The following is a 26,081-nucleotide window of genomic DNA, read 5'->3' as shown; positions in this document are numbered from 1 at the left end:
GGAGTACATAACATTTAGTAAAACATAAGTAAATCCAAATTTAATTAGATTCATTCACATCTACTTGATTAAACAAATATATTATTTCATATTTTAACAGTATTTTCATGATAATTCAACATACCTAGCTGACTGTCTATCATGGTCAAGATTTACTGTGGCATATTGTACGCTATTTCAGAACTGGAGCATTTGTATTCTGAGCTCCATTGGCAAAACTTAAATATGATAGGCACGTGCTTCATGTCTGCACATTTGTCAAGGTCATAACTAAACAAAAGCTCAAATTGCATCACTGTTTGGCATAAATTGAAGGTGCAGGTCCTTTGTTCCATCACCTACTGTGCAATGAAACTATTATGGTTTTACAATTAGTGCAAGTCCTACACAGAGGGCTGGTTGACATATTCCTTCCAAAATCTAAAATACCAGTGTTCACATACAACTGGGATGATGTGCTGACTGTAAAGGTAGAAAGTATATTCTACCCATAGCAAATTATTTTCAGGACTTCTAAATTACGTGAGTATTCTAACCTAGCAACTGTCTTCATTACTTCACTCAGGCAGCAGCTACGAGTCACAACTCATCTTAGTCATGCTACGTAAACGTTGACTAAACTGGTCCTTCATAAGATCAGCTGTAGCTTGAGTGATTGTGCACTACAATATCACACAAAATAAATTCAGATAAAGTACTGAAGTCAGGCACTATACCAGCTACAAGAGTTTAGAGTTGTTCAAAGCTGGGTGAAATATGTCTTCAGTTGAAGGGCAAATAACATCAGTGTAAAACAGTGAAGGATTTTTAATATGCCAGCAATCACAAGGAGAATAAACAAGAGAAAAGATATTTCAGTAAATTTATACTTATTCAAGTGAGGGGTATTAATGCTGGCGGAAAAAAAATCTGTCAAAAGCATTCATCTCAAATTTCACAAACACCACAGTATGTTGTATTGAAAATGAAGCAGGAATGCACACAAGCCAATGGTTTGGCAATTTTAAAAAAAAGCAATTTTGGTAGTCCAATAATTATTTTAAAACCATAGAAATTCAAATAAAAATTAATCTCACCTCGATTTAGTTCTTCCTCACATGTATTTCTGAGACTTTTAGTGCGTTTTTCTCTGACCTGTTCATTTTCTGCTGTTATGGCCTTTTGAATTGCTTCAATTTCAGCTCGCTGATATGCTGGAATTTCCTCTCTTTCATGCTGTACCTCTTCGTCTTCACATTCCTCTTCCTCAAAGTCATCCTCGTAGTCCTTTAAACAAAAGAACATAAAATCAACGTATTTCATTACACAGTTTTACAGTTGATATATTTATTTCTTCCTTTTATAGACTTTTTTGCTAAACAGCCGTTTTGAGGTTGACTCTAATACTGCTTTGCTGTAAGCTTCTAAAACTAATAGGTCTGCCATGACCAGAAACTCAAATACAATGGTACACTATGGGTAAATTCTACAAAATTTCTGTCTATAGTTAAGCCAAATGTACAAAATGCTTTTACATTTTTAAATTTTGTGTTTTCTGGTGCACTTATCAGATTTTCCATATTAATTGCTTATGACTGTATTTAAACTCCATGATTTGCTCAATGAGAAAGAAACAGGAATAACACTGGAAATTAGATTGTTCAACAGTTTTCTCATAACAGCTATAAGTAGCAGTCTGCAGATATCCAATTCTAAGGTCAACCACCCCATTCTCAAGTGAACTATTAATGTCTATTAATGTCCTTCCCAGTGATTCCACAGGTTTGTCTTTCATATAAATGATTTAGATACAAATATAGAAAGCATGGTTTAAGTTTGCGGGTGACAACAAAATTGGTGGTATATTGGATAGTGAAGAAGGTTATCTATGATTACAAAGAGATCTTCATCAATTGGGTCAATGGGCTGAAGAACAGCAAATGGAGTTTAATTTGGATAAATGCAAGGTATTACATTTTAGTAAAACAAACAAAGACATGACTTATACAATTAAGAGTAGGGCCTTAGACAGTGTTGTAGAAAAGAGAGATCTAGAGGTTCAAGTACGTAATTATTTGAAGTTTGCATCACATATAGATGAGGTGGCTAAGAAGGCATTTGGCATGCTTGCCTTCACTGCTCAGACCTTTGAATATATAGGAGTTGAGACGTTATGTTGAGCTTGTACAGGACGATGGTCAGGGCTCTTCTGGAGTACTGTGTCCAGTTCTGGTCACTCTGCTATAGGAAGGATTTTATTAAGCTGAAGAGGGTTCAAAAAAGATTTGCCAGGCTGCTGCTGGGAATGGAGGTGCTGGGACTTTTTCACTGGAGCGAAGGAGGTTGAGAGGTGACCTTATATAGGTTTATAAGATAATAAGGGGTAGAGATAAGGTGAACGGAAAGTGTCTTTTCCCTAGGGTGAGGGATTTCAAGATTAGGGGGCACATTTTTAAGGTGAGAGGAGAAAGATTTAAACAAGAATTGAGGGGCAATTTTTTTTATTTTTACAGACTGGTTCATGTTTGGAATCAACTTCCTGAGGAAGTGGTGGATGTGGATACAGTTACAACATTTAAAAGACATTTAGAGAAATGCATGAAAAGGAAATGTTTGGAGAGATATGGGCCAGGAGCAGGCAGATAGGACTAGTTTAGTTTGGGATTATGTTGAGCATGGACTGGTTGCACCAAAGGGTCTGTTTCTGTGCTGTATGACTATGTGTGGAGAAGGATATGGAAGATAGAGAACGTGGGGAAGTAAATAGTGTCATCTTGAAAAATATCTATATTATAGAGGACATGGTGCTGGACATCTTAAAATGCATAAAGGTGGATAACTCCTCAGGACCTGATCAGGTGTACCCTAGAACTCTTTGGAAAACTAGGGAAGTGATTGCTAGGCCCTTTGCTGAATACTTGCATCACTGATAGCTACAGGCAAGGTGCTAGAAGACTGGAGGTTAGCCAACATGGTGCCACTATTTAAAAAAGGTGGTACGGAAAAGCGAGGGAACTATAGACCAGTGAGCTTGACATTAATGGTGGGCAAGTTGTTGGAGGGAATCCTAAGGGATAGAATTTACATGTATTTGGATAGGCAAGGACTGATTAGGGATAGCCAACATGGCTTTGTGAACAGGAAATTGTCTCACTAACTTGAGTTTTTTGAAGAAGTTAAAAAAAAGGATTGATGAGGGCGTAGCGGTGGAAATGATCTATATGGAGTTCAGTAAGGCGTTCGACAAGATTCCTCACAGTAGACTGGTTAATAAGGTTAGATTACACAGAACAGAGGGAGAACCAGCTATGTGGGTACAGAACTGGCTCGAAGGTAGAAGGTAGAAGGCAGAGGGTGCTGGTGGAGGGCTGCTTTTCAGACTGGAGGCTTGTGACCAGGGCTGTGCCACAAGGATCGGTGCCAGGTCCACTGCTTTTCGTCATTTATATAAATGATTTGGATGTGAACATAGGAGGGATGGTTAATAAGTCTGCAGATGACACCAAACTAGAAGATGTAGTGGGCAGTGAAAAAGATTACCTTAGATTGCAATGGGATCTTGATCAGATGAGCCAATAGGCTGAGGAGTGGCAGATGGAGTTTAATTTAGATAAATGTGAGGTCTGCATTTTTGAAAGGCAAATCAGGGCAGGCCATATACACTTAATGGTAAGGTCCTGGGGAATGTTGTTGAACAAAGAGACCTTGGAGTGCATGTTCATAGTTCTTTGATAGCGGAGTCACAGGTAGATAGGATAGTGAAGGAGGCATTTGGTATGCTTACCTTTACTGGTTAGCGCATTGAGTTTACAAGTTGGAAGATCACGTTGCGGCTATACAGGACATTGATTAGGCCACTATTGGAATACTGCATGTAATTCTATGGTCTCCCTGCTATAGGAAGGACTTTGTGATGTCTGAAAGGGCTCAGAAAAGATTTATAAGAATGTTCCCTGGGTTAGAGAGAGGCTGAATAGACAGTGGCTATTTTCCCTGGAATGTCAGAAGCTGAGGGGTGACCTTATAGAGGTTCATAAAACCAGGAAGGGCATGGAGAGGGTATATGGACAAGGTCTTTTCCCTAGAGTGGGGGAGTCCAAAACTAGACAGCATAGATTTAAGGTGAGAGGGGAAAACTTTAAAAGGGACCTAAGGGGCAACTTTTTCATGCAGAGAGCGGTGCGTATATGGAATGAGCTGCCAGAGAAGGTAGTGGAGACTGGTATAATTACAACATTTAAAACGTGTGTTTGCGTGTGAGAGAAAGAGATGGAGGGAATGGTGGGCAAGAATGTGAAGTGTACTCAGAGTGTTGGGACCATCACTGCTTTTCTTATTTTTGATTTGAAACTGAGAATTGAAGATGAGAAACTGAACTTATGAACAGCAGCTTGTTTTTAAAAAGAGAGAAACGTCTGATGTTTTCTGTTGAGAACTGACCTGGAAAGATAATGCAGATTAATTACTGCTTTAAGAACACTGCAGACAAAGCAAAACCAAGATGTTGTTATGATCAGGGACTGGTAGCTGATTGGATGTTGAATTGATCAATCAAGGGAGGACTGGTGCTGGCTGGCTACCCAAAGAAGGAATGTTGGAAGAAAAAGAGACAACAAAGAGTGAACTATCTCTGACTGGATTTTGGGCAGGACAGTTTTACACTGGAAGCTGCTGGATAGGGATGGGTTGTTGGTTTTGCACTTTCTAGTTATTCTCCTGTTATCCACTGGTTGAAAGCTCTGAGAAAAGAATCTGGTTGTACAAAATAAGCAAAAGTATCCAGAGGTCTCTGGAAGCTTTCTGTAGTTACCAGTGACTTCAGAGTTGAAACAAGATAAAGTCTTACAATCCTGTAACCCAGCCCATTTTCCAAGGATTTCATAAAGGCCCTTTGTAGGGACACTTCCACAGAGGAAGAGACACTATCAGTGAGCCACAAAAACCCTTACTTTCAGCCTGCTGTTCTACATGAATAACACCCACCGCCTGAATCCAATTAACACTGAAGATGCTAGTGGCGCAGTGGTAGTGACCCTACCTCTGGACCAGGTGGTCCATATTCAAGGCCCACCTACATCAGAGGTGTATAATAACCGCTGAAAAGGCTGATTAGAAAATATCTTGGGGTGTAGTGATAGTTTTCATTAGGTTCTTATGATGCAGTGGTAGTGTCCCTATCTCTAGACAGGTTGATTAGAAAATATGCAGCAGTGTCCCTAATTCTGAGCTGGGGCCATGAGGTCAAGTTCCACATGTTATTTTTGCAGATTCCAAACCATGTATGTTCATTATCTATACACTACAACCTAATGGTCAATACCTCAAAGTCATCACCATAGTTTGACGATTCAATAGTCGACTGGCTCTCCATTGCAATCTCCTCTCCTTCAATAAACTGCAAAGAAATTTTCAGTTTTTTAGAAGTAGGATAATAGTTACCTGCAGCAATACTAATATCAGATTCAAACAATTGTCCATTATCAAATCACTTCCAAGTTATAAATAACTAAAGCTTTCATAATTAGGACAGAGAGAAATTACACACTTGGCATTACAGCAGAAAAGGCCAAGAAAATCTGACAGCTACAGTTAAAATTACAAACTGCTTTGATATGGTAAAAGGGAAAAAATAAGTTTCCACTCATCAGTCAATCAATAACTCAATGTCAAACTTAAGAGTGATAAAAGAATAATGAAAAAATACACAGAGCCGGATGCCAGGCCTTGAATGATCCACACAAAAACAGTATTCAAAGCAGAATCCTACACAATGCTTTGAAAAGGTATATAAGTAAAAATTGTTCGTAGTGTACAGAAAAAGGGGAATGCAGAAAAATCATTTAAAATTTGACATTTTTAAAATTGAACATGAATTAATACCTAAAAGAATAAGACATACATATAATTAATTTTCAGTGCCAGAGGGTGGTTAGCAATAATTAACACAGAAGAGATAAATAAAATCAGAGATAGTAGGAACTGCAGATGCTGGAGAATCCGAGACAACAAGGTGCAGGGCTGGATGAACACAGCAGGCCAAGCAGCATCATAGGAGCAGAGAGGCTGACGTTTCGGGCCTAGACCCTTCATCAGAAAAGGGGGAGGGGAAGGGGGTTTTGAAATAAATAGGGAGAGAGTGGGAGGCGGATAGAAGAGGGATAGAGGAGAGGATAGGTGGAGAGGAAACAAACAGGTCGAAGAGGCGGGGATGGAGCCAGTAAAGGTGAGTGTAGGTAGGGAGTTAGGAAGGGGATAGGTCAGTCCAGGGAGGACGGACAGGTCAAGGGGGCGGGATGAGGTTGGTCGGTAGGAGATGGAGGTGCGGCTTGGGGTGGGAGGAGGGGATAGGTGGGAGGAAGAACTAGTGTTTATGCTCGATATGGTAACGTATAACTTTCTGTGGCTAGTTTGTATCTACCACAAAAATAAAGTATCTTCATGCCATTCAACACTTTTCATAATGAGACAGTAAAACAGTTTTCACGAAGCTAACATAAGAGTGATGAAACTTAGGCAACATGGTTTGGGTTTTTGCATTAAATTTTGCACCTCCTTTTCTGAAACTATTGAACCATTTACAGGTAAAAAAAAATTGTGCATACTATTAATTAACATTGCTTTGACAGCAAAATATTCTGATTTGAGAAATTTTGAAAAGTAAAAGTATATCCATGTTGCGCACACGTGAAATAATCCCTTCACCATCATTGAGAATAAAAAAACCGTTAACATTAGGTGCAATTATTAGTGCACAAAGAAAAGATCTCATTAATATTTACTCAACTTTGATGATCTTACGGATTTTGAAATGGATGAACAAAACATTCACACAACAAAATATTTGAGAGAAAATTAGTTTTTAAAATTAATAATTTTTTCACTTAATAAAATCCTGTATATTTTAAAACAAAACCACGCTAACCCTCTTTCTTCCATTGTCTAGACTTCTAATGAAGCAAAGAAATAACTTTAAGCACTGATTTAATTGAACAACTTTACAAGAAAGGTCAAATTCTTACAGCTGCATCATCATCAATTAATCCGGCCTGACTGGACCGCCATGTGGATGGAAATCTGCCTGTACCCTGCGATTTTGTCAGGAACATAGTTGAAAAGACAGATAAGAGCTATAATAAACACAAAGTATTTTACGTAATGGAAAATATGATAGTCCTTTAAAATTATACTATAGGATTAAGGCATTTTACATTGCCAGATGGTGCATCATTGATACAAAACTGAAATAACAAGTAGAATTCAGTTCCTTATTTCTTACTCTGGAGGCTCCAGACTGCCTTGTAGATAATTACCTTTGCAACAGTGACTAAATGAACACTGGCTTGAAAATAATCATAATCCTTTGCTTCCTATGACTGTCAAAAATTCTCAACTGTTCCTTACATTTCATAAGGAGAATTTTTCACATTGGGAGATGACCTCAATTGCAAGAAATAAACAGTCCAACAAAAATACTATAAAGTTACTTTTAAATATAAGTTGTGCTTTTGCCAATACGAGCATTGGATGGCACAATGGCTGGCATGCTCAAAGAGCCCGAATTAGCAAGGCTGGGGTGGGGGCAGTGGAATGTGGAGGCCAGAACATTTTGTGGTGATATTCACCTACCCAGGTTTTGAATCAAATGGCTGAATAAGCTATTGATTGATTGATTGACACATGTGCCAGAGTACAGTGAAAAGCATTGTTTACGAGCAGTACAGGCAAATCATACTTATACTCATCTCAAGGAGAAATCCACAAGTGGTTGGGAAATAGATACCAAGTACAGACAGATGGATGGGAAACTCACTGAACTCAATAATCAGCCTGCATTCTGTATCCTTCTGCAAATATAGCCAAGCAGATCACAGAGAGTAAAACAAGGGACATTAAATCTTACCTATGGAGCCACAGAATGAATACAGCACAGCCATTCAGCTCATTGTGTATATATCAGTTCCCTGAAAGAATAACTAAGGCAGTCCACTCCTCTACCTTTTTCCTGTACTTCTGCTCATCTCTTCTCTTCAAATAATTATCCAATTCACTTTGAAGGCCACAATTGAATCGGCAATCATGCACTTTCAGGCAGTGCATTCCGGACCTTAACCAAGTGGCATTTCCTTAAAATGTCCATTTTGTCAATCACTTTAAATTGATTTCATCTGGTTCTCAGCTCTTTCTGACAATGCAAACAGTTCTCCTTATCTACTACGGCCAGGCTCCTCAAGATAGTGAATGCCGGTATCAAGTCTTTTCTCAACCTTTCTCCAAGGAGAACAGCATCAACATTGTCAAAAGTATCCATGTAAATAGGTCAGAATGAACAGAGTTTCAACAAGAGGACTACTCGTATGATTTTCCCGAGTGACAACAAGCTTACTTCCATGCATTTGAATCTCAAACCTCAAGTTGCTTTTTTACATCTCCCTTCCTATTCTCCACACCTTCTCCAAGAAAGCACTTGGTGTAAAACCATGTCAGATAAAACAGAGGAGTGTATGGTAGCTGCAGTTTGATGAATACCTTTCCTGGCCATCACATAACTACTACTTCTGCATGATATCCGTGTATGGTCCATGCCACCACCCTTCTTGACCTTTCATCCACACAACACAGCATTGGAGAACCTCCAATCTCACCTGTTCTCAGCCCAACTCAGCTCCGACTAAAGCCCTCCAACATTCTACTTAGAAGCTGAGCGCCCCTTATGACTAATACATCTGTCAGATTGCTTTGCACATAGTGTAGCCATATATCTAATGCAACATCACAGGATACTTTAGTACTGATGTGATCACATGTATTTCATGCCTCTTAGCTCACTCTCTTTGCCTCAATGACTTTCACACTTGCTTCGATGCTGCTAGCCTCTATCTGGATAACGTTGCTTTCTTCCTGCATGAGTTTCAGTCGACCAGCCTCTGCTGTTTAGCTTACTTTTTAGTGCAGATTGAGTGTCATGCAGCTTGTAAGGATTTGGGGCACTGAACAGTCAAATTCTCAGTCAGACAAGAGGTGGACAGGTCACTGGACAGCGACATGCTACATCGACATCACAGCTGCAGCATGTCACAGCAGATTACATGGTAAAAACACTACTTGTGCTTTTAAAAATGGTAATGTGTGAAAGTCAAAGGGAAAAAGTCCTGAGCTACATGAAAGGAAATGACAGTCTGCTAGAGGGTACCACCACAGTCAATCGAGAGGCTTATCCTATGCCAGTCCAGTGCTGCAAGTTAACTGCAAGCAGTCTGAAGATTATAGATAGGTCAGTCAGGATGCTGAGGAGCGATCAGGCAGAAAGGTGAATTTAACCTGCAAGGAGACAAAGAGAAGGATTGAGTTTTATGGAAGTGGCTGCAAAAGCAGTTAATGATCATGCATGAGCAGAAGTAGTGATGAAGTGTCCCCCCGCAACCCACCCCTCCAGTGAGAGACTAAGAAGTGCAGTGGGCAGATTGGATTGGTAGTCTAGAAGGATGAGGCAGGTCAGAGGCCTTGAGGAGCCATGGTGCCTGCAATACTGAGGGTTGTAGTCCATCAGCATTGGTGAGGTCTGTGCATGCATGTGGTGCCAGAATTACAGTAAGCTCTTGACTGTGAAGTAACAAAGAGAAACACTATTATTTACCCCTTCAGAGACCAGAGGATCATTGATCTTTTTGCAGCACTGCTAGGTATCCCTTTTCAATAAACACACAGCACTCATTGATGCTGCAATTTCTGTCTAGGCTAGCTGGGCCTGTTGGTGTGGTATCTTTTGGCAATCAGCAGATAAAAGAACTGCCCATCTTTCCACTACCCTATCCACCAACACCTCCAGACCCCAGTCCAAGATGTATGGAATTAGTTTGCCTTTCATCAGAGCCATTTCAGGAATGAGCAGGAGATTGACCAAGTGGTATTATCGCTGGACTGTTAATCCAGAGACCCGGGTTCGAATCCTACCACGGCACAGGTGGAATTTGAATTCAATAAAAATATCTGGAATTATGAATCTAGTGATGACCATGAATCCATTGTCGATTGTCAGGAAAAACCCACCTGGTTCACTAATGTCCTTTAGGAAAGGAAACTGCCATCCTTACGTGGTCTGGCCTATATTTGACTCCAGACCTCTGGTCAATTAGGGATGGACAATAAATGCTGCTTAGCCAGCGACGTCCTCATCTTGTTAAAGAATAAAGATTGAAAGGTAGTTGCTGGTTTGCTTTATCTGAAATGGTGCAGAGCTGGGCACTAAATATGGCAACAGCGACATGCAAGCTGAAGCTCCTGGCAGTGTAGAGCACTTCTGCCTCACTTGCCACACAATTACATGAAAGATGCACCCACCACCTAGTTGCATAAATTAGTGAGGTGAAAAACAGACAAATCGCATGAGAAATTTCACCCCTGGCGGACTGTACAATTCAGTCCTATATCAGAAAGCAAAGAGTCATACAGCATGGGAACAGACCCTTCGGTCCAAATCGTCCATGCCGACCAAGTTTCCCAAACTAAACTAATCCCGCTTGCCTGTGTTCAGCCCATATGTCTCTAAACTTTTCCTGTTCATATACCTATCCAAATATCTTTTAAATGTTGTCACTATACCTGTATCCACCACTTCCTCCGGCAGTTCATTCCACATATGAACCACCCTCTGTGTGAAAAAATTGCCCCTCCTTTTTAAATCTTTCTCCTCTCACCTTAAAAATATGCCCCCTAGTTTTGAACTCCCCTACCCTAAGGAAAAGACCCCTTTGCTATTTACCTATTTACCTTATCTATGCCCCTCGTGATTTCATAAACCTCACCCCTCAACCTCCTACGTCTATACTCTTCCACAATCAATGATTTGCATCCATAAAACCAAAAACACCTCTACTCTTGAATGTGCTTTAGAATATCATTCTTGATATTATGTTGCCTCTCAGTCTTCCTAACAAAATGAAACATTTCATACTTCACGTCTCTGAAAAACATTTTATCTGCCACGTCTGCTTTTCCACCAGCCTATCCATAATCTCTTGAACTCCATCACTACCCTCACAATGCACAACATTCTCAAGATTTCATCATCTGCAAATTCAGAAATTATTCCCTGCACTCTTAAGTCTAGTCCATTAATATAGATCAGGAAAAGCCATGGCCTAAATAACAACGCTTAGAGAACTTTATATATATTCTTACAGCCAGAAAATAACAAATTAACCACAACTCTGTTTCCTGTCACTCAGTGAACTTGGTTTCCATGTCACTCCTGTCCATTTTATTCTCTGAGTATTAAGTTTGCAGAGGAGCTTGTTCTCAAGCATGCTGTCATCAACCACATTATCCATGTCAATGTTGTCCATTACCTTACTGAAAACCTCAAATTAGTTAAACATTATTTGCGATTAACAGATTTGTTGCAGCTTCCCTTAATTACTGTACATTTGCCCAAGTGACTATCAATTTTGTCAAAGTATCCTTTCTAAAAGACTTGCTTCACTGAGGTTAAACTGATGGGTCTATAAATGATAGATTTGTCCTCACGTTTTTTTTGAACAAGGGTGTAACTTTTACAATTATCCACTCCTCGAATACTGTCCCTGTATCAAAGTAAGATTAGAAGATATTGATCAGTGCCACTGCAGTTTCCATCCTGAATTCCTTCAGTATCCTGGAACGTATGTGACACAGTCCTGAAAATTATCAACTTTTAAATACAGCCAGCCTTTCTAATACTTTTGCCTTATTAATTTTTCAGCCCAGCCAGGGTTGCCACTACTTCCAGTTTCATTATGACATTGGCAGCATCATCTTTGTTAGTAATCATTGATATAAAATACTCATTTAATACCTCAGACATGCCCTCTGCATCTACATGTAAATTCGTTTATCAATGTCTAATTGACGTACACCTTCTACCATCGTTTTACTGTGTATATGCCTTTAGGAGACATTTTTAATTCCTTTTTATGTTGGCTACCAGTCTCCTCTCATTTAGCGCTCATTTTTCCTTCACTCAACAATTGAAATTTCAATATTCAACAGGTTCTCACGTATTACCAAAATGTTATACAGACCTATTTCTGCTTCATCTTACTCTCTGTCTCGTTCCTCATCCACATAGATCTGGCTCTGATTCTCCAACTGTTTACCCTTGGTGAGAAAATACCATAAGAAATAGGAACAGGAGGAGGCCATTCAGCCCCTCGAGCCTGTTCCACCATTCAGTAGTTTCATGCCTGATCCAACATTCCTCACATGCACTTTCCTGCCCTTTCTCCATAACCCTTGATTTCCCTACTGATTAAGAATCTATCTCAGTCTTAAATATGCACAAGGACTCTGCCCCCACAGTTCTCTGTAGCAAGGAATTTCAAAAACTCAATCTCAAAGAAGAAATTCATCCTCATCTCAGTCCTAAATTGGCACTCCTTTATTCTGGGACTATATTCGCTCCCATGTGAGAAACAACCTCTCAGTATTTATCCTGTCAAGCCCCTTAAGAATCTTATATGTTTCAATAATTTCATTCTTTACTCATAAGACAATCCCTCCATACCAGGGATGATCCTACTGAACTTACTGAAGTCAGACGTGTGGTGGATCACGCTCCACTTGCTTGGATGGGCGCAGCTTCAAAAACGCTTGAGAAGCTTGACACCATCCCAGACAAAGAAGCCCATTTGATTAACACCACAGCCAACACCTTAAAATTACACTCCCATCAGCACCAATCCAGTGGCAGTAGTGCTATCTTAAAACAATTACAATCTACAAGATGCAGTCGCTTTAAGATACAGGAGCAGAGACAGATCATTCAGTTCATCGAGTTTGCTCTGTTATTTAATGAGATCATGGTTGATCTGATAACCCGCAATTCCACTTTCTTACTTTGTCCCCATATCCCTTACTGATTAAAACTCTATCTCAGTCTTGAAAATATCCAACTATCCAAACTCAACAGCCTTCTGCACAAAGAATTCCACAGATTCAATACACTCAGAGAAGAAATTCCTGCTTGTGTGTTTTAAATGTGTGCCCCATACACCTCAATCTGCCCTCTTGTCTAAGATTCTCTCACATTGGGAAACAACGTTTCTGCATCTACCCCATCAAGCCCCCAAAGAATCTTCTATGTTTCAAAAAAGGTCACCTTTCATTCTTCTAAATTTAAATGAGTACAGACCCAACCTACTCAGCCACTCCTCATAAGATAGTCCCTCCACACCTGACATCAACCCAGTGAACCTTCCCTCAATGCTAGTATATCTCTCCTTGGATAAGGGCCCAAAACTCCGCACAGCATTTCAGCTGTGGTCTGACCAGAGCCTCATAAAGTTTTAGCAAAACCTCTCAACCTTTACTCCATTTCTTTGCAAATAAAAGCAACATATAATTCACTGTCCCTAATACCCACAGATTCTAATGAAGGGTATAAACCCGAATCGTCGACTTTCCTGCTCCTCTAATGTTGCCTGACCTGCTATGTTCCTCCAGCTCCATGTTAGGTGGATTGGCCATGTTAATATGGCCTGTGGTGTTCAGAAACGTGCAGGTTAGGTGGATTAACCATGGTAAAAATATGGGGTGGGTCTAAGTGAGATGCTCTTCGAGTGTCGGTGCAGATTCAATGGGCCAAATGGCCTCTCTCTTAACTGTAGGGATTCAATGATTCCATGATTTAAAGAATTCTACTAAATTTATCAGACATGATTTCATGAAAACACACTCACTCTGCTTTACCATATGATGTATTTCTAAATGCTCTTCTTCATATCCTTTATAATAGGCTTGAACATTTTCCCAATATTGACATTAAGTGGCATATAGTGAAGTGTTTCTTTGTCTCCTTTCCTTTTCAAATAAAGGAATACATTGTCAGTTTTCCAACCCTCTGGGACTTTTCCAGAATTTAAGGATTCTTGGAAGATTACTACTGTCTCCTTTGACAGTGCCTTCTAAACACGTGACTTATAACATCCTTGGGCCACATCTGCATGAGAAAACTACCTGCAAATTACAAATGGACATACCAATCAGGAGCAGTTCACCCATCAGCCCCTCCAGCTTGCTCCGCCATTCAATTAACTCATGGCTAATCTGACTGTAACTTTAAATCTACATTCTTGCCTACAAATAACCTACAAATTGCTTGCTTAATAATAATCTATTTACCACTGCATCACCTCATTTGCCATATCTTTGCCCACTCATAACCAATAAATAGCTTTCTGTATCCTTCTGTCTTCTTCAAAACATTTTTTTTTAAACCTATCTTTGTGTCGTCAGCAAATTTGGCAACCTTCTTCCGTCCCCTTGTCCAAGTCATTTATACAAATTACAAACAAGGGGAGGCAATGGCCTAGTGGTATTATTGCTGGACAGCGATAGTGTTCTGGTGTCCCGGGTTCGAACCTCACCACGGCAGATGGTGGAATTTGAATTCAATAAAATATGAATATAACGATGACCATGAATCGATTGTCGGAAAAATCCATCAGGTTAACTAATGTCTTTTAGGGAAGGAAACTACCATCCTTACCTGGTCTGGCCTACATGCAATTCCAGACCCACAGCAATGTAGTTGACTCTTGAGCTGCCCTCTGGGCAATTAGGGATTGACAATAAATGCTGCCTAGCCAGCGATGCCCTCATCCCGTTAATGAATAAAAAACAAACAGTTGAGGTCTCAGCACCAACCCCTGTAGGACACCACTTGTTGCATCTTGCCAACCTGAAAAAGAACTATGTACACCTACTCTCTGCTATTTGTTAACCAACAATCTTCTGCCAACATGCTACATTCTACACCAAGCCACACACCATCCTGACTTTGAACGATATTTCTGTTCCTTCACTGCTGCTCAGTCAAAATTCTGGCTCTTCTTTTGAAGCAGCACAGGACTGCAGCTATTAAGAAGGCAGTTTACCACCAGTTTCTCTATGGCAATTAGGGCTGAGCAATAAATAGTGACCCTTCCAATGATGCACATATCTCAAACAGATAAGCAAAAAGCAGCAGCACTACAATTCTATCCAATCGCAGTGAATGAGTGGCCAATAGAAACTTGCATACAAGACATTGTTTGATGCTGATATAACCGTATCTGTTGTGGAGGAATCAATATGGAAATGGTAATAGTCAAAGCCTAGAGCAAGGGATGTGAGAGAATGAAAAATAGTCACCTTCTATTGCAACAATCAAATAACAATTTACACTGGTACAGCTCCTTCAATGTACTTCAAAGCACTTTAGGGAGTGAGATGCCCCAGGCCACATTGGGCAAGACTAGGTCGAATGACTAGACCTTTAGTGAAAAGACGAGTTTTAGAGAGGTACTTAAGGATTGAAAGAAAAGAGAGGTGATGAGAGAATTGTGAATGCTGCATACTAACCATAAGGTAAAGAGGGCACAAATGCATGAAAGGTCAGAATTAAATCATAGATTGAAGAAGGGGATGCAAGCCTGAAGGAAACTGCAACGACCAAGTCGCTGGGTCAAATCCTGAAACTCTCTCCCTAAGGGCATTGTGAGTGCACCTTCAGCACATGAACCACAAGGGTTCAAGAAGACAGCCCGCCACCACCTTCTCAAGGGCAACTAAGAATGGGCAAAAATGTTGGTCTAGCAAGCGATATCCAATTCCCATGAGTTAATAAATAAAGGAGAAGGTGTGATAAAGCCATGGAAGAATTTAAAAACAAAGAGAGGGTCATTAGATTTAATGTGTTGCGGAACTGTCACCAATGCACATGACTTAGAATCAGGTGACTTCATTTTACACAGATTGAAACAGAAAAAGTTTGAAAATCAAAAGAATGGGAAATATTGTACAAAATTCAATAGAACTGAAGTATTAAAACATTTCAGAAGTAGAAAGGTGAAGTATGGATGGAGATGCAAAGCATTCTGAACATGTAAAATAAACATGCTTGTTGCCAGGTCACATGTAGAATTTGCATCTCAGTTCTGTATTGCAAAGGTCATTCAGGTTCTACTTGATCTGGTTTAGCCCGGAGGAGCCACCATGCAAGGAGACAGACTCAATAACTTGAGTAATGTTTACAATGACACACAAGAATATTGCTTTCATTGTCTCAATTGAAAGAGGTCTTGGACTTGCACAACTTTAAGTCAAATAGGATTCTCACAAAGCAGAACTAGTCATATAGTCAAAAAGGATGGTGGTGAGGTAGAAGGATGGTATTTGTTTGTTTGTTTGTAAAATGGAAACTGACTCCACGCCTGTAAATTATGCTAGAAAGAGGTAGGATGTAGATAAAGGAAGTGGAGCAAGCCAAGGATAGATCATTAATTATCAGTTTCAGCTGAAATGTGAAATAATAAGTTTGGTAGCCTTTAGACTCTGTGACAAATTAAAATAGTTTGTATGTCAGGAAAGGCCCAAAAAAGCAACACTCATTGAAGCTTCCAACAACTCTAATAAGCAGTTATTATCCTGGGAAGTTAACATAACAGAGAAAATTACCTCTTCCGCAAGAGTTTCATCTGCTTTTTTTTGAGAATCAATTTGTTCTGCTGTACTCCTAAAAATAAATACAATTGATTCAAAAACAGAGTTCATAAAATTGCATACATGCTTATATCACCATCAAAAATTCCTTTCGTACAAACAAAAGTAATTCAAACAACTATAATTAACTTTTTTTCTATTTCTTACAGTACATTTTATTAAAGCACTTTGGGTTTACTGTCTTAGGAGGCTAGTGAAGCAAGTAAATTCATATTAATGATGCAATTCCCAAAATCACATTGGCTTCAGTTAAACTTTAACCCTGTTCCTTCACACCATTGGGTTCAAACTCTGTTGCAAATGTAGATGCTAATACATTAGAAGAATAACAAGAAAAATTAAATTAACAGAAAAAAAGACTAATTAACCATACTTATTTTCATTTTTTCACCATTCTGTTTCTCCTAGTGTTGAGAGTTGATTTCTTACTGGAGTTTGTCTCCAAAGGTTCTAAACATCTCTGATATCACAAATGCAGAAGCTCATTTGCATTTTGAACCTAACTGATCAGTATCGGAGGTGAGTGAGGGTGGGTTATGTGCAGAGAGAGAGAGTGTGAGGGAGTGAGTGGGGAGTGAGTGAGTGAGGGGTGAGTGAGGGGTGAGTGAGGGATGAGTGAGGGAGGGTGTTAGCAGAGGAGAGGGCGGGAGAGGGGTTGGGGAGAGCACCAATCTAAGGCTGATATCCACAAACCAATACTTCCAGCATAGATTATTGAACTATTTTTATCCATTCATAGGATGAGTGTGTCACCAGAAGAACATCCACCCCTAATTGACCTTGAAAAGGTAGTGATGAGCCGTTTTTTTAAAACCCTGTGCCCATCTCATCCTTCAGTTACCCTCATACTTCTAGACAGCAGAGGTCCTGGGTTTGGAAGGTGCTGTCAAAGGTATGTCTTCAGTGCTTCTTGTAGATGCTACACACTGGTAGATCTGTGTACCAGTGGTGGAGAAAGTAAGTGTGGCAGGTGATGGAAATGGATGTCAATACATTTCGGTAGGGAGAATCAAGAAAAGCGATATTAAAAGGATACAATTCTGAAGGGGTGCAGGAATAGAGTAACCTGGGAGGATAAAGGAGGCAAAAAAAATCAAACTGTTGGACATGTTATAACACACATCTTGAGGTGAGACTTCAATTGGAGCTTTTGGTCACAATACCTCTTAAACATGATATGAATGAGGAATGCTTTCATTAGTATGGAGTGTTTGGATTTCTAGTCCAATGGCAATACCACTATGCCATCACTGGTCAAGTAATGAATTATTAGAGATGGCAAGGTATCGTAAGAGAGTAAGAAGTCACACAACTCCATGTTACAGTCCAACAGGTTTATTTGAAATCACAAGCTCTTGGAGCACCACTTCACCTGACGAAGGAGCAGCGCTCCAAAAGCTTGAGATTTCAAATAAATCTGTTGGACCATAACCTCGTGTCATGAGACTTCTGACTTTGTCCACCCCAGTCCAACACTGGCACCTCCACATTAATGCTAAGAAAGTAGGTTAACAATGCAAATGGGATCCTGATCTTCATAACTATAATCTTAGAATACAAAAGAAAGAGGTTTATGGTGAACCTCACAAAATACTGGCTTGACTTGTCAACTGGCGCATTGTGACCAATTCTGGGCACCATTTGGGAAAGTAGTGAAGGCATTGGAGAGAGACCTGTGTTCCAAGGAAAGTTAAGAAAGAAATGGGACTCTTCCCGAGAAGAGAACGTTGAGAGGAGATTTGATACAGATATTAACATGAGAAGTGTGGACACAGTACTTAGAGAAAAATAGTTCCAATGGCAGAAAGGTTGAGAACCGGGAAGATGCTAACATTAGGCAACTGGTAAAAGAAGCATTGGTGACACTGTATGAAAAAAAAATCAATTTTCCAACTTGAACAGTCAGGACCTGGAATGCACTGACTGACACTGTGGTGGGGCAGATTCAGTTTGCTAAAGGGAATTGGATAATTATCTTGAGTGAAAAGATCTGCAGGACAACAGGAAAAGGCAGTGAGTTGGGATCGAGAGCCAGTAGGAATATGATGTCTTTCTCCTGAGCTGTCACTATTCTAAGTGCCGTGATTCTAGGAGGTGAAGATGACTGAGCCAACAATAACCAAAGGAAACCCTGTAGTGATGTCCGGGACTGAGGTGATTAGCCTCTAACATCTACAGCCATCTTCCTTTATGCTGGTGTTATAAAGCAGAGGTTGACCCCCTCTGATAATTGAGTTTTTTGAAAAATAATCGATTGGCCTTTGAATTCCACAATTATCGCCCTGTAACACCACAGCTCCAACATCTAGACCGCTTGTGTCGATGGCAACTTTAAAGGGTTGCAAGAAATTTGGTGTGGTGGTTAACACTGCTTTTAAATTCTCAAATTCCTCCTGGCATTGCTCTGTCCACCGAAATTTCATATTTTTTTTAAACAAATTCGTCGGCAGTGCCACCACATTATTAAAATTTGGTACAAATTTCCTGTACAATCCACTCAATCCTAAAAACTGCAGCACTTGCTTCTTCGAGGGTTGATCTTGGAAATTCCTCGATAGCTTTCATCTTCACAATCCTCAGTGTCATCCATCAGTGTCCGAAGTTGTGCCCTAAGAATGTCACTTCCACCTTCTCAAATTCTGTTTTTGCCAAATTTATGACCAACTTTGCCTTCCACGGTCTCTCAAAGAGCTCTGCTAAATGTTCCATGTGATCTTTCCACAAATGTCTAAAGATCACTAAGTCATCTATATAGACAGCACAATTAGTCAATACTGCCACAACTCTGTTCATAAATCTTTGAAAAGTGGCTGGTGCATTTTTCATTCCAAAGTGCATTACTTTCAATTGATATAGCTCATTTGGGGTTACAAAAGCAAAAACTTCTTTCGCTCTCTCCAACAAAGGTACTTGCCAGTAACCAAGAAATAAGTCCAACCTTGTGATGTAAGTGGCTTGTACTACTTATTCCACACAGTCCTTCAGCCATGGAATTAGGTAGGAGTCAGATTTGGTCACGGTGTTGACCTGCCAATAATCGAAGCAGAATCGTTGAGTACCATCAGATTTGGGAACCAACACGATTGGCAAACTCCACTTGCTTTGACTCAGCTCTATGAAGTCTTCTTGGAGCATCGCTTCCACTTCCCTCTGAACCTGTTTTGAAGATTAAGCCTGTAGGGGTGTTGTTTTATCAGAACAGCATTCCCTATGTTAACCTCATGTACTCGGGTACTAGGTCTCCCAATTCTATTTCTACATAGGTCCTCATAGCACTGTAACAAGTCTTTCAATTCAGTTCTCCGTTCCTGGGTCAGATAGCTCACTATCCTATCCTATTTTTTAAGGGCTTCCTTATTAGTCAATTTTTATTCTGAGACACATCAAAAACCGAATCATCTGGATTTGATACCTCACTCTGAGTGGCAGTAACAAATACCTGCTTCTCCAATTCCCTTTCCCTGTCATAATAAGGTTTCAGCATGTTTACATGACATACATGATAATTTTTTTTCCTAGCTGGCATTTTTACCAGATAATTCACCTGACTTAACTTCTTCTCATTCTGATAGGGACCCCTAAACCTTGCTTTGAAGGGGTCTCTTATCCCTGGTAACAGCACCAGTACTTTATCCCCACGGGCAAACATACGAATTTTACATTTCTTATCTGCTTCTTGCCTCATTACGTACTGTGCCACCTTCAAATGTCAGCGAGCTAATTCACCTACTCTGTTTAATCCTTCTCTCAAATCAGATACATAATCCAACTGTGAGATCTCTGACTTCGGACCTATCAACTTTTCCGTAATTAATTTTAAAGGCCCTCTAACTTTGTGTCCAAATATCAATTCAAATGGAGTAAACAGAGTCAATTTATTTGGAACATCTCTAATAGCAAATAATATAAATAGGGTACCTTTATCCCAATCATTTGGGCAATCCTGGGAATAACCCCTCAACATTGTCTTGAAGGTCTGATGCCACGTTTCCAATGCTCCCTGAGATTCAGAATGGTACGCACTGGATTTAAAGTGTTTGATGCCTAAACTATCCATGACCTCCTTAAATAACCTGGCAGTAAAATTGGAACTTTGCTCTGACTGAGTCTCCCTGGGTAGTCCATAATGGGTAAAGAAAGCAAGCAACTCCTCCACAAGCTCTTTTGCCTTGATAGTCCATCATGGACTTGCCTCTGGAAACCTGGTAGACACATCCATTATGGTTAGCAAATGCTGATTTTAGGGAGGGGACCTACACAATCAATCATAACCCGTGTAAAAGGTTCTTCAAATGCAAGAATTAGCGTCAAAGGCACTGGTTTTATAATTACCTGTGGCTTTCCTTTCATCTGACACGTACGACAGGTACGACAAAATTCAAACACATGTTGATGGAATCCAGGCCAATAAAAATGCTTCTGTAACTTACCATGAGCGTTCCTCACTCCTAGATGACCTCCTACAGGTAATTCGTGTGCTACCCGCAATACCTCCTGTCTGTATTCTACCAGCAACACAATCTGGTCAACTCCCGCCCATTTCTCATCTGCACTAACCTGCCAAGGTCTCCATTTCTGCCTTAAGATTTTATCCTTAAGGTAATAACATTCTGGAATACAAAATGGTTCCTTTTCAGAGTAGGCTTTATGATATAAATCCTTTAATGTCTAATCTTTTTGTTGCAATTCCATTAATCTTTCAGAACTAAACACCTCTGCCTGATCCTCTACCTGCTTAGGTTTCATCAAACAGGGTGTCAGCTAACTGGACCTCAACTCCTTCATCTTTCTCTTTTGTTTCACCTTCTTATTTTAGCTTATGGCTGTGGGATCTTGTCACCACAAAGTCCGGAAAAATTCCAGGGTATTTTCCTTTTAACTCCTCAGTTTTCTTTCTGCCTCTCCGTGACAAGGGACATCACTCCCACCTTTGATCCAGCTAAATTGTTTCCAAGAATAAACTGTATTCTTGGAATAGCCACTTTTTAAATTATTTCCACTATCATTTCTCCAGTCTTGATTGGACTTTCTAGCCTTGTCTTACACAGGGGAACACTAATTCTCTCTCCATTTATTCTACAGATTATCACTCTCTCGGGCAACATTTTAGAAGGTGTGCAAATATTTTCATCTCTTACTATTAGAGACTGACCAGCTTCCATATCTCTAAATATGTTAACTTCTTTACCTACCCCCCGCAACTGTTCTAACTGAGTAAATCTTACCCACACAGGTGAAGTCTTTGAAAAGTTTGGGCAATATCTTACTTTCCAGCCAGTGACTAGGCTGTGCACATTCTTGCAGCTCCTCGACTTCTCCTGGGATTTCCTTCATTACCTCAACAAATTCCACTGGTTTAGCATCTTTTACCACATCCTTTTTCCCAGTGCCTTTCTTAATTCACCAGCACTGTGACTTTATGTGTCCCACCTTATTGCAGTGAAAACATCTGAGGTCTTTCACCTCTTTTCCACCCTCTTGGGTTTCTTTTTTCACTTGTGGTAAACTGTTCCTATCGTGATCTACTTTTTGTTTTGCATTGAAGGATCTCCCTTTACCCAATTTCTATCCCTCATGGAATTAAAATTGCTGTTGGAAGCTAGATTTCGATTTATGCACTAATGCATATTCATCCGCCATCTCTGCAGCTCTTCTCACTGTTTTAACTTTCTGTTCCTCAGCATGAGTTCTGATCATATCTGGAAGTGAGTTTTTAAACTTCTCCAACAGAATAGCCTCTCTAAGATCCTCATATGTCTTTTCTATCTTTAATGTTCTCATCCATCTATCAAAGTTGCTCTGTTTAATTCTTTCAAACTCTATATAAGTCTGACGTAGATCCTTTCTTACATTTCTGAACCGTTGTCTATATGCTTCTGGTACCAATTCGTAAGCACTCAAAATAGCCTGTTTTACTTCTTCATACTCCCTTGACACCTCTTCTGACAGCGCTACAAACACCTCACTAGCCCTGCCTGCCAACTTGGTCTGAATTAGCATTACCCACACAGTCTCTGGCCAGTTCATCTGTTTAGCTAATTTCTCAAAGGAAATGAAACAGGCTTCCACATCTTTGTCATCAAAGCTTGGTAATGTTTTAACATATTTGTATATATCCCTACTAGGCCTTTGGCTACGATGGGTTTGCTCATCATCACCCTCCTCCTCACTAAGCTTACCTTCATTTCCATCCTTTTAAATTGACTTTCCTGCCTAGTTGCCAACTTTCGAAGTTCAAATTCTGTCTCTTTTTCTTTTAGTTTAGCTCGAAACCTTCTTTCCTTTTCTTTCTCTTCTGCCCTGGCTATCCTTTCCTTTTCTTCAGCTAAGAATCTTTGTTCCCTTTCTTTACCTTCTAACTCCAATTGTCTGATTTGCAATTTAATTTTTTCTCACTCCACTGCACTTGACTGTTTCTCTGATATACCTAAATGCTTGACTAACTCTGTTACAATTTCAGCTTTCTTCTTATCCCTAGTTAAACCCAATTCTGGTCAGTCTTCTAATTCTAAAAAAGTGTCCCTTTTCTCTGTCTTTCCAAACTTTCTTGGCAAATTTGGGAAGCATCTTCGACCCCCAAAACTTCTTCAGCAATGTTAAGAACCATGTCCAAAGATTCTGATGGCTTTTCCATCAAATCTAAATGTCGATCTATTACAAACATTAAATTCTAACTTCCTGCCTTCTAATCCACAAATACTCTAACCAACTTCGCAACACCAGCTATGACTCAAACTTAACCTCAACAATATAATAGCCACTCGCTGAATGTTCTCAAAGGAGATTTATAAATTTATCACAATGTAAATTCAAATTTATAACTTACAAATTACCTCTTAATCTCTGCTTTGTGTATAATTTTGAATCAAACTGAAAACAAGGGAGAGAAATTTGCTCAAATAGTGCATACCGCATTCCTCAGTAATAAAGTTGCAGAATGCTGCAGGGGTCATGCACATATTGGCCTGCAATGCTGCTTCACCACAGGAAGTTGATGTTGTTCTGTGCAATCCCAATTGAAATAGATTAAGCAAGTAAATTTATTCTCCTGAAAACTGCATCAGGCAGAACTGCTCAATTACATACACATCAACACACACAAAACACACAAATCGGGTGCACATATTGAAAACAACACATTGCTCCTAATACCATCACAACCCAATGTACAGTACTGCACAACCATAACCCTCTATCATGAAAACAGCAGTGGGTCAAAGCATTCATCTATTCACGTACAGATCACAATTAAAATTATTACTTCAAAATCATAGCAATTTACCCTTTCATTCGGCCATCATTTACGGTTTCTTGCACAGATTTCCGTTCTTTTTTTCTTTTGCCATTTGGTTCCTGTAAAATAACAGTGAGAATAGATCAAATGCATATTCTAATCATTTACCAATAGGCACAGGAAGGTGTTGACATCAGATAGATTTATGTTTATACATAGTAAGTTTCTTGTATCAGGCAAACCAATCCGGGATTAAAAAAAACACAAGCAGCGCCCATGCCTTTCATTTTTACAAGGTGGCAGGAAGGAAGCGTAGTCGAGAAACACTAAAAAACGAAACCTGACAAACTGAATGATGGATCCAAGAACTTGCAGATTACCATGGATATCAGATCATGAGGAATTGGATAAAAAGCAAAGGAGAGATTGAAACACAGCAGTGTTGGACAAAGTTTGGAGAGAGGGTGTTAATGATGAAAGGACGATTCAGCTGAACATGGAAAGGCAGATTGCAGCCGGCCTGCTTCCTCCTGACCTACAAGCAGTACTGGAAAAGCACTTGTGTGCTGGACCTGTCAGTACACAGAGACAACAAGGTACAGGGCTGGATGAACACAGCAGGCCAAGCAGCATCATAGGAGCAGAAAGGCTGACGTTTCGGGCCTAGACCCTTCATCAGAAATGGGGGAGGGGAAGGGGGTTCTGAAATAAATAGGGAGAGAGGGGGAGGCGGATAGAAGATGGATAGAGGAGAACATAGGTGGAGAGGAAACAGACAGGTCAAAGGGGCGGGGACGGAACCAGTAAAGGTGAGTGTAGGTGGGGAGTTAGGGAAGGGATAGGTCAGTCCAGGGAGGATGGACAGGTCAAGGGGGCAGGATGAGGTTAGTGGGTAGGAGATGGGGGTGCGGCTTGAGGTGGGAGGAGGGGATAGGTGGGAGGAAGAACAGGTTAGGGAGGCGGGGACGAGCTGGGCTGGTTTTGGGATGCGGTAGGGGGAGGGGAGATTTTGAAGCTTGTGAAATCCACATTGATACCATTGGGCTGCAGGGTTTCCAGATGGAATATGAGTTGCTGTTCCTGCAACCTTCAGGTGGCATCGTTGTGGCACTGCAGGAGGCCCAGGATGGACATGTCATCTGAGAAATGGGAGGGGGAGTTGAAATGGTTCGCGACTGGGAGGTGCAGTTGTTTATTGCGAACCGAGCGTAGGTGTTCTGCAAAGCGGTCCCCGAGCCTCCGCTTGGTTTCCCCGATGTAGAGGAGGCCACAATGGGTACAGCGGATGCCAGTATACCACATTAGCAGATGTGCAGGTGAACATCTGCTTGATGTGGAAAGTCTTCTTGGGACCTGGGATGGGGGTGAGGGGGGAGGTGTGGGGGCAGGTGTAGCACTTCCTGCGGTTGCAGGGAAAAATGCCCGGTGTGGTGGTGCTGGAGGTGAGTGTGGAACGGACAAGGGAGTCACGGAGAGAGTGGTCCCTCCGGAAAGCAGATAAGGGTGGGGAGGGAAAAATGTCTTTGGTGGTGGGGTCGGATTGCAGATGGCGGAATTGTCGGAGGATGATGCGTTGGATCCAGAGGTTGGTGGGGTGGTATGTGAGGACGAGGGGGATTCTTTTTTGGTTGTTATTGCAGGGACGGGGTGTGAGGGATGAGTTGCGGGAAATGCGGGAGACACGGTGGAGGGCGTTCTCGACCACTGAAGGGGGGGAGGTTGCGGTCCTTGAAAAACGAGGACATCTGAGATGTACGGGAGTGGAATGCCTCATCCTGGGAGCAGATGTGGCAGAGGCGAAGGAATTGGGAATAGGGGATGGCATTTTTGCAGGAAGGTGGGTGGGAGGAGGTGTATTCTAGGTAGCTGTGGGAGTCGGTGGGCTTGAAATGGATATCGGTTTCTAGGTGGTTGCCCGAGATGGAGACAGAGAGGTCCAGGAAGGAGAGAGAGGTGTTAGAGATGGTCCAGGTGAACTTAAGGTTGGGGTGGAAGGTGTTGGTGAAGTGGATGAACTGTTCGAGCTCCTCATGGGAGCACCAGGCAGCGCCGATACAGTCATCAATGTAACGGAGGAAGAGGTGGGGTTTAGGGCCAGTGTAGGTACGGAAGAGGGATTGTTCCACGTAACCTACAAAGAGGCAGGCATAGCTTGGGCCCATGTGGGTACCCATGGCCACCCCCTTTGTCTGTCGGAAGTGGGAGGAATTGAAAGAGAAGTTGTTGAGGGTGAGGACGAGTTCGGCTAAGCGGATGAGGGGGTCAGTGGAGGGGGACTGGTCGGACCTGCAGGACAGGAAGAAGCGGAGGGCCTTTAGGCCATCTGTATGGGGAATGCAGGTGTATAGGGACT

General features: G+C 40.9%; 2 protein-coding genes across 2 annotated transcripts in view; both read right to left on the bottom strand.

Annotated features, from left to right (window-relative positions):
• The window catches only part of LOC109914023 (cytoplasmic dynein 2 intermediate chain 1), a 59,252-nt gene extending 39,766 nt beyond the window's left edge, over positions 1 to 19,486 (bottom strand). The window contains exons 1-4 of the mRNA XM_048611767.1: positions 19,433 to 19,486; positions 16,450 to 16,507; positions 5,300 to 5,374; positions 1,077 to 1,266 (exon numbers count right to left, since the gene is read on the bottom strand). Coding sequence (XP_048467724.1) covers positions 1,077 to 1,266; positions 5,300 to 5,350 — 241 coding nt within the window. The 5' untranslated portion in view covers positions 5,351 to 5,374; positions 16,450 to 16,507; positions 19,433 to 19,486. The remainder of the gene's footprint in view (positions 1 to 1,076; positions 1,267 to 5,299; positions 5,375 to 16,449; positions 16,508 to 19,432) is intronic.
• Positions 19,487 to 19,855: 369 nt separating this feature from the next.
• The window catches only part of LOC125485085 (vicilin-like seed storage protein At2g18540), a 48,702-nt gene continuing 42,476 nt past the window's right edge, over positions 19,856 to 26,081 (bottom strand). The window contains exons 7-8 of the mRNA XM_048606145.1: positions 23,777 to 23,847; positions 19,856 to 19,955 (exon numbers count right to left, since the gene is read on the bottom strand). Of these exons, the coding sequence (XP_048462102.1) occupies positions 19,856 to 19,955; positions 23,777 to 23,847 (171 nt within the window). The remainder of the gene's footprint in view (positions 19,956 to 23,776; positions 23,848 to 26,081) is intronic.

This window comes from Rhincodon typus, chromosome 2 (genome assembly GCF_021869965.1).
Source record: "Rhincodon typus isolate 14 chromosome 2, sRhiTyp1.1, whole genome shotgun sequence".
NCBI classification, from domain to species: Eukaryota; Metazoa; Chordata; class Chondrichthyes; order Orectolobiformes; family Rhincodontidae; genus Rhincodon; species Rhincodon typus.
This window is presented reverse-complemented; position numbering and strand designations above follow the sequence as displayed.